Source organism: Octodon degus, unplaced genomic scaffold (genome assembly GCF_000260255.1).
Source record: "Octodon degus isolate 3935 unplaced genomic scaffold, OctDeg1.0 scaffold00095, whole genome shotgun sequence".
NCBI classification, from domain to species: domain Eukaryota; kingdom Metazoa; phylum Chordata; class Mammalia; order Rodentia; family Octodontidae; genus Octodon; species Octodon degus.
Genome location: NW_004524671.1, coordinates 6272004 through 6281438, shown reverse-complemented (window position 1 = coordinate 6281438; position 9435 = coordinate 6272004). Strand labels below are relative to the sequence as shown.

At 47.9% G+C, this 9435-nt stretch overlaps 1 protein-coding gene across 1 annotated transcript; it reads left to right on the top strand.

Annotated features, from left to right (window-relative positions):
• Foxb2 (forkhead box B2) lies at positions 1 to 1260 on the top strand. The gene has a single exon (XM_004638119.1). The coding sequence runs from the start codon at positions 1 to 3 to the stop codon at positions 1258 to 1260; it is 1260 nt and encodes a 419-aa protein (XP_004638176.1).
• The last annotated feature ends 8175 nt before the right edge of the window (positions 1261 to 9435 follow it).

Below are 9435 nucleotides of genomic sequence, written 5' to 3'. Positions count from 1 at the left end.
ATGCCACGGCCGGGGAAGAGCTCGTACAGCGACCAGAAGCCGCCCTACTCGTACATCTCTCTGACGGCCATGGCCATCCAGCACTCGGCCGAGAAGATGCTGCCTCTGAGCGACATCTACAAGTTCATCATGGAGCGCTTCCCCTACTACCGCGAGCACACGCAGCGCTGGCAGAACAGCCTGCGGCACAACCTCTCCTTCAACGACTGCTTCATCAAGATCCCGCGGCGGCCCGACCAGCCCGGGAAGGGGAGCTTCTGGGCGCTGCACCCCGACTGCGGTGACATGTTCGAGAATGGCAGCTTCCTGCGGCGCCGCAAGCGCTTCAAGGTGCTGCGCGCCGACCACGCTCACTTGCACGCGGGGAGCGGCAAGGGTGCGCCAGGAGCCGGGCCTGGAGGGCACCTACACGCGCACCACGCGCACCCTCCCCACCACCACCATCACCACCACCACCACCACGCCGCCCATCACCACCCGCCCCCGCCTCCGCCGCACATGGTGCATTATTTCCACCAGCAGCCGCCCCCTGCGCCGCCGCCGCACCTCGCTTCACAGGCCCCGCCGCCGCCCCAGCAGGGGCAGTCGCAGGCGCCGCCACCGTCGCACCCCGGCAAGATGCAGGAGGCCGCGGCTGTGGCGGCGGCGGCAGCGGCTGCAGCGGCGGCAGCCGTGGGTAGCGTGGGGCGCCTGTCTCAGTTCCCCCCCTACGGACTAGGCTCGGCCGCCGCTGCTGCCGCCTCCACGTCTGGCTTCAAGCACCCCTTTGCCATCGAGAACATCATCGGCCGGGACTACAAGGGCGTGCTGCAGGCAGGCGGGCTACCCCTGGCGTCTGTCATGCACCACCTAGGCTACCCGGTGCCCGGCCAGCTCAGCAACGTCGTGGGCTCCGTGTGGCCGCACGTGGGCGTCATGGACTCGGTGGCGGCTGCCGCCGCTGCCGCTGCTGCGGCCGGAGTCCCTGTAGGCCCTGAGTATGGAGCATTCGGGGTGCCGGTGAAGGCCTTGTGCCACTCTGCAAGCCAGGGCCTGCCAGCCGTGCCGGTGCCCATCAAGCCCACCCCTGCGCTCCCGCCCGTGACCGCACTCCCACCGCCCGCGCTCCCTGTCCCCGCGGCGTCCCAGCAGCCGCCGGCGCCGTCCACTGTGTGCTCCGCGGCCGCGGCCTCGCCTGCAGCCCCTCTGCTGGAGCCCACGGCCCCGAGCGCGGCCGAGAGCAAGGGAGGGTCCCTGCATTCGGTGCTGGTGCACTCCTAGGGTCCAGGGCAGGCGCCGAGAGGAAGAGGACTCCGAGGGGGACAGGGCACAGCGAGCGAGCCCCAGTCCTGGGAGCGCGGAAAGAAGGTGACTGATAGACAAGCTTATGGAAAAGTGCGTTCTCCAGCGGTGACCTCTGGAAAAGTGCAACCTCCGGGTGTCTGTGTTTATACTAAGTTGTACAATCAGATTAATGAAAGCCTTTTCAGGTAAGAGTTTCTATTGTAATTATTATAATCAATAAATTATGGGGGGAGGGAGCAAAGCAGGTTGGGGAAGCCTCATTCGCTGGCACATTGGAAGTGGATTCTGACCCTGTTCCTGGGAGCAGCACCTGGACACTAACCCTCCCGGAGAGAAACCCTACCGTGGCGCCCAGTCGGATCTCGCCCACCAACGTTGCCTCTCCGCTAGGCTCCTGCCGCGGCAGTCGTCTCTAGTGCATGTCCATCCACTGAGAAAATCTCGTTGCAGTTAAGAAGGAAGGTGCGCTTGATACTGTTTTTCTGGTCAGTTAAACGGGACGGACATGGGGTCACGAATAAAATTGCTCGGAGTGGCTTGGGGCAGAGGGAGTCGATGAAAGGTCTCTGGGAAAGTTACGTTTCTTGGGTCTGACCTTCGGGTCGAGAAGGACAGCAGGAGCCGCTAAAGCAATTAGTTTACACAAAAGAGAATGGCAGCGGCTTAGAAAGCAAAGCCCCAGATTCCAAAAGTAAAGTTCGAGGGGAAACACAACTAAAGATAGTAGAGGCGGCTTTCCACCTACAAAACGCTTGTGCACCGTGTGAGAGCCTGTGTGAAGGAACCCAAGAAAGCACTGATTCCCACGATCCCTTCCCTTTGGAATTTTAAGGGGAAAACCCACTTCTGTTCGCAGGATTTTCCGCCCTAACTCGCAGAGGCATCACCCGACAGCCTTGCGTCCCGTGGCCTTCCCTTCCGGGCTCCTCGCACAGAGCTGCACAGAGGATCCGCCGCCTTCTGTGCTGTGCTTGGTGGGATGTCCCATCCGCTCAGGGGGCGCGCCTGTCTTTCAAGCTAATTCTTTGCTTTCTGTTTGTGAATGGAAAAGGAATTTGCCTCCTGGCTGTCGCCCGGCTCCCTTTTCGAGCCCTGGGAATAGCACTTTATTTGGAACAAACTTCTAGGAACGAAGGGGAGGAGTGGCGAGGGTTCTGGTTTGCCCTCTCCGGCCTGCGTCCCCTGCGTTCGGGTTGTGACTTCGTTCCTGTCTGCCGGTGTTGTACGCGATGTTGTGCATTAAAGCTTCTCTCTAGACGTACTGGTACCCGTGTGAAGGTGTTTGGCTTCTCTAGAGCCCAGGCCACGGCTTCAATGCCCACTGGTGGGCCAGGGGGCTTCGAAAATCCCCACCCTCTCCTTCCTTTCCGAACTTCTGAACTTCAAAGAGCAAATTCACAGGTGCTACTCCTAGTGACAGTTTTTTCCATTGCTCCTGTTACCCATTGGCTATTTCCTCTACCCATTTGTCATCTCGCTAGTTTCCCGTGCTACGGACTGAATTAACAAACACCTGCAACAGTGACTTTTTTCTATGGGGAGACCAGGGCTGGCGACTCGGTGTCAACGACTCTTAAATCTGAGGACCTGGATCGGGAGGAGCAGCAAGGGTGGGACCGGGACCTTGGCCCCGTCACCGCGGCCCATAATCAGTAGGTGCGCAGCACTTTGGCACCGCTCTCCAAGACCTGTTGCACACTACACGGGACGCGCTTGGTGAACAGGGCCTTCGAGGTGACCGCAGCCCGAGCGGGAGCCACAGAGCACTGTGTGTGAGAGAGCCTGCGCCCCGCTGCCCGCGCTGGTGGCAGCAGCCCATCGTGGAGCAGTCGCAGAGCTACTCCGGGAGCGCGGGGGGGGGGGGGCGAGAGGAGGCCTCCTGGGGCGGGAAAGGGTTAGCTTCCTCCCTGTGGGCTCCAGCAAAGCCCCACTTTGAAGCGGCTTCCTTCTGCCCAGCCAAGCCCAACGAGTCCCCTCCATTTTCCATCAGAACAAAGTAAAAGCCACAAAGGTGACCTGCCCACAATAATTTCGCTGGAGAGATTTAGGTTATATCTTTAAAGTAGGCGCCTATGTGCACCCCTATTTCCACGTCTCATTACAGCCCGACACCAAGTCTGCTGTCTCCTGGGAGACGCGTCTCAGCTAGGTCGCTGACTTTTTGAGGACTCAGCATTGCAGCGCATGCTATTTCTTTCAGCTTTTAGATTCTGCAAGAGTCCTGTGGGGTTTTCCTCTCCACCTGTCTGAGGCTGTTAAAAGAAAGGAAAGAGAGAAGACATTGACGTAGGGGTCGTAAAGTTGGAAAGAGTTTGGAGTCTGGTTTCTCTGTCCACCTTCAGAGAGTTGATACCTGAAGCCACATCATGTCCTTGGGGGCCACGCAACAGCCCCCTGAGAAGGGGTCATTAGACCCCAGGAGTCGCTGTCCTGTACCCCACCTGCCAGAATGGTCCAGAGTACTCTTCAGTTGCGCCCCCGTTCCGCTTCCCAGAGAGGGGCGGGGCGCTAAGTGTAGGTCTACGCCCGAGGGGTGACCCCAGCCTCTTCACTGAGAGTTATTACTCTGCAGAAGGATGAGTACTAGACCCTCGCCCCTCCCTAAAACCCTCCCACGCCCTGCTGTGGAGACCTCTGGAACCTCAACGGGGTAAACAGTTGTTTTGTTTTTAGAATAGGGTTAGATGGGAAGGCAAGGGAAGTGTAAAGATTAATCCAAACGCAAGCTTTCTTGCGAGAAGGGACCCTGGTACCCAGAGGAATCGGTGCCTGGATACTGAAGAATGTGGAAATAAACAAAGAGGAAGGAGGCTTTTGTGACAAATCTCTGATCCCGACAATGGCCCCCAGTTAAAGCCTTCAACCTCCAGGTAAACCCTCAGCTAAGAGAGTATCTGCTTGCTTTGAATTGTAACTGAACTGTGAAGGTTTCATCCCCACAGGCACCCACAGCCCATGCTGCAGAGAGTCCTGATGGCACAGGGAGAGTGCCAGTTCCCCCCACAGCCACTGATCCTCACAGGGTCAGATCTTTATGCCCATGTGCTCCAAACACACCCAAAGATACTGGAGCTAGACTGCAGCTGCTGATTTGAAAAGGATTACCAGGGTGAAAACGTAACAAAGTATTGCCCTAGCAATAATCCAAGATCTTGGAGCACCACTAAAGCTGATGGTGAGAACCGTAAGTAAATAGGGGTGATTTGGTAGGCCATTCAACTGGTCTGTGGTCCCATCTGATCTCAGAGGTGTTTGCCCTGTAGTCACTAGGTCAACTAAAGGGAAAGTTAGTTCTGGACATAACTGAGATTGAAGTTGAAGCATTTATAAAGCACAACTCATGAAGATGATTTAAAAATCACTCTTGATAAGCAAAGTACTGGTGAGGATAACATATGGTGATACTCTGTGTTGTCTGGACAACAGGGGAGGCCACCATTGCTTAGCCTGTTTCCTAACTAACTAAATGAACAGACCTCAGAGGAAGAAGGAGACTCAAGGAGGAGGAAGGGGGTCTAACATACATGTTCTTAAAATAAAGGCAGGATGAAAGCAACTCATAATGATCTATTTGGTTAATTTCCCTGGGAACTAAGAGAGCTAAAGGCGGAGGGAGGGTAAAGCTACATTAGCTATGGTTTCAAGAACAGGCCCTCCTGCAAGGGCTGGAATTGGCACTGCTGGCATCTGGCACTTAGGAAGCCTGTCAGCCAGGCTGGCTTGTGGTCAATTATCTCTTTAAGTAGACTGGCATTAGTCCAGCCAGGCGGGAAGACTAGTTGCATTCATGGGTATCTGAGCCTGTTAGCTGGAATTGTCACTGCTGAATTCCAAATTCAGGTGGAATATTTGAGGGTTTGGAAGATTGATCAGCACTTGTCCTGAGACTCAAAGTTATCATTTGCCTGTTTGGCACGAGTGCAGGAACTCCAGCAGAGTATCGGAAGAGAATGCCTTAGGAGAGGAAGCATGGCTCACCAAGGCCACAGACTCTTCATTAAGTCCACTTCTGACAGAAGTGCCCTTTCTGAACACATAGAATAATACACAGATCCTTGTAAATTACAGCCAAAGCAAAAGGCCTCCATCTTCCATTGGCTAAGAATTCTCATTCCTCATGGTACCTAACTATAAAATAGGAAGAAAGGAAAAATCTGCAGCATGCCCAGGCCTGGCTGGGCTTAGTAATAATCAGACTGTGGATCTGTGATCTGCACTGAGGTTCAGGGACAGGATGTGGATGGTGCTGAAAATGAGAAAGTAAAGAAACTATTGCAAAAATCAAGGAAAAACTCTTAGTGGGCAGAATGGGGGTCTCAGTGCAGGTGGAAGTCCTTGAATTTAGGAGGACAAAAATAGTTGCTTCAAATCCAGCATTCCCATGTTGCTCATACTGAGTATTTTCATTGTCTTACTGAATTCAGATGCTACCTCAGACAACCCCTTAGGGGGAGCTTAGAAAGATCTGCTTGGGGTTTGAAATAAGCCTTAAACTATTGTTTAAACGGTATGAGCTTGGCAAAATTCCAGTTACATCCAGCTCCAACTACTTTTCCCCTTTTACTATCCCCTGTGTATTTTAAGAAAAACTCAAGCCACATGTGGTTCTTTCCTCCTTGCCTCTAAATGTAACTTTATTGAATTTTACTATGGTCCATGAAATACAAATTTTGGGTTTTAATCCCTAATATATTCATATGATCTACATGCACCTACATGACACACACATATATCATTAAGCAGAAAACAAAGCATCTGAGAATGATCGTTATATTATTCTAGTAACTTTTCTAGATTAAAGAGACACACTGAGAACACCACATTTAAAAGGATTTTATCAAGTTATCCAAAAAACTAAGTGCCTCGTGGAGCTATTGAAAGAATATTGCTAAGGAGATATTTACTTGTGCTTAATTTGATCCAAATAGTTCCTCCCTGGCACAAGGAACAGGGTCTTTTGTGCACATGAGACACACAAGTCACAGACCTCATTACTGCAGCATTGTTTCTAACATGCATTAGAATGTATTTTCCCATCTGAGCCACTGCCGGTCTTGTCAGCACCTTCGTGGACAGCATGTTCTTTATTGTTACCACAGATGAATGCTTAGAGAGAAGGGAGCAGGGAGCTGCAATCCAGGGCCAGCTGAACTGGATCCATTCCAGAAAGGACTCGCAAACAAGGAGACACAGAGAAGTGGGTTTTTTTTTTTTTTTTAAAGTAAGGGGGTGGGGCAGAAAAGTGGACTCTACTGAACAGCAATAAATAAATAAATAAACAAAAGTCAATGTAATACTCAAATAATATTTTTTGTTTTTCCAATAATATTCTTTTAAAAATATTTCTTAACTGGACAGGACAAGGCCTTAGTGCATAATCCTCAGCCTCATTTGTTTCCTTAAATTATGAAGATTAATCTGTTTAGCCGTTCAGCACAGGTGAGGATTTTGTGACATTAACCTCATTATGATTTATTTTGTAGGGATTAGACTAAATATCTATAGGGAAGTATTTGGATAAAACATGCTGTTTGCATCTTGTGGAGTACCATGCAACAATTATGAGTGATGCTTCATGAAACTTTACTCATAAGAAAAGGTTCATAAAATCCTATTATTTCAATCCCATAATGTACAGTAAAAGGTACATTGTTAGATGAGATTACAGCAAGTATTGAAAAGTAGCTTTGGATTAAGCAGAAAACATGGATGGGTGAAATTACTATGTAATTCTCTTGTTTTCAATATATATTAGATTGGCTCAGATGGTCTATACCTATCATGTTTTACTTTGATAATCAGCAAAATGATTAGTAAAACATATGTAGCCAGTGTAACTCATATTCTAACAAAATGTGAATTATTATTTTAGAAGGTAGTAGTTCAAGTGGTGGAGGGTGTGAAGAATGACTGGTTTAGAAAGATTTTCAAACCAAAAGCAGCAAAGACAATTGGAACCACTCCCACCTTTAGCCAACATCCTATGTACCCTTTCTAGTAGGGAAAAAGAGGCTATCATCTTAAATTTTAATATTTGGGAAGTTTTCATAGAATCACTAGGAAAATGCTAAGGAGCTAAAATTACAAAAGAGGCTTGATAAACAGTAAATGTCATATTCTTCTATTAGCTTTCCTTCTCTTCATGAATTTTGTATTTCATGAATTTATGTAATAAGCCTTAATAGTAAGTAGATAGCAGACATTAAGTAAACACATTCAACAAGCTTGGCATTTCCTTCCCAATAAAAACTAATACAGTTTTCTACAAAAATAATGTTTTCTTTCTCCTATTTGGGGAGCCCTTTTTGTATAAGAGGGTTAATGAAGTTTTTAAGGGGAATGTTTTAGATACTATCTATATTAGTTTGAGTAAATTTACTTTCCTTATCTACACTACAATTATTTATTTTCAAACAAATACAAAAGCGTGCAACTGTTAAGAATGCTGCATGTTTTCGGAAGACTGAACATGTCTCTAATTTCATGCCAGAAGCCACAGATCATTGAGATTTGGGTTTTCAAATAAATAATCTCTGACTACTCTAACTTATTGTACAAGGGAAGCGGAGAAAAGCTCCGCATGCCTTCAGGACTAGAGTACTCCCCTGATGTGACTATAGAAGAGTTGGGAAGCAGCAACCATATTCCAATAATAAGGCAGCTAAAAAGTAAATTAGCAAAAACTAAATCCACAGGTCAGATCAGCCTTCTTTCCGACCTTATATCATAACCCAAAATTCTTTTAATCAGGAGGCTCAAGGAGCTATTTTTTCACTTCTTTAATGTGCAAAAGTTATGTTTGTAAACAGCGCTTTTATGTGACCCTTTACACATATACTGAGAGACTTCTAAATCTCTCTTGTGTAGAGGAGATAGGTTTGACTCTGAGCTTATGTGTGCATAGATTCAGATCCACAAGGAGGATGAGGCTAACACAGGCATTCAGATGATTTGTCATCTCAGGAAACTTACACATGGCTTTAAAATGAAGTACTTCAAAGAGAGGAAACTGGGTCAGGGATATAGCTCAATGGCATAAGTGCCCGCCTGGCAAGCACAAGGTCCTGAGTTCGATCCCTGGTATCAAAAAAAAAAAAAAAAAAAAAAAAGAGGGAACTCTTACACACTGTTGTTGGGAATGGGAATTATTGCAACTTTTAAGGAAAATCTTACCAATATTTAAAAAAACTAAAAATCTGACTATCATATCATTGAGCAATTTCACCACTGAGTGTATAGCCAAAGGAATTAAAATCATTATATCAGAAACATCTGCACTCCCCATTTAGCGCAGTGTTATCCACCACAGCTAGGCTATGGAATTAATCCAGAAATCCTCTCACAGATGAATAAAATATGATCCTATGTACACAATGGAATATTGCTCAGCCATAACAAAATGAAATTCTGTCATTTTCAGCAACATGGGCGGAACTGGAGAACATTATGCTAATTGAAATGAGCCAGTCCATAAAGGCAAATACCTCATGGTCTCACCTATTTGTAGAAATTGACAGAGTTGAGTTCATTGACATAGAGAGCAGAATAATGATCACTAGAGTTTGGAAAGAGTAGAAGGAGGAGGGTAGGGAAGTTGAGTAACAAGTACTAAATTACAATTAGAGAGTAGGAATTAGCTCCAATGTTCTGTATCTCAATAAGGTAACTATACAATTGTTATATGTTTCAAAAAAATAAATGTTTCAGTTACTCTTCTCATGTTATTGGGACAAATACCCAACACTCAACAACGAAAGAAGGAAAGGTTTATTTAGCTCATAGTTTGTGGAGGTTTCAATACATACAAAGCTGGCTCCAAGGCAGACTGGCACATGGCAGAGGGCAGCAGTCCATGGCAGCAGATAATAGCAAGAGCAAATGGGAGGAGTAACAGCAGCAGTGGCAACAGAGAGCAAGTCTGCCTCCCTTAAGTTGCAGTCAGGCTATCAGCCCCAGGCTGGATGTAGTAGTCACACCCATAACTCCAGCAGCACTCACACTCATAATCCCAGCAGCATTCACACCCATAATCCCAGCAGCACTCACACCCATAATCCCAGCAGCACTCACACCCATAATCCCAGTGAATCATAAATTAATCACAGGGGCCAGGGAGAGCACAATAGAATAAGTGCTTCCCTGGCAAGTGCA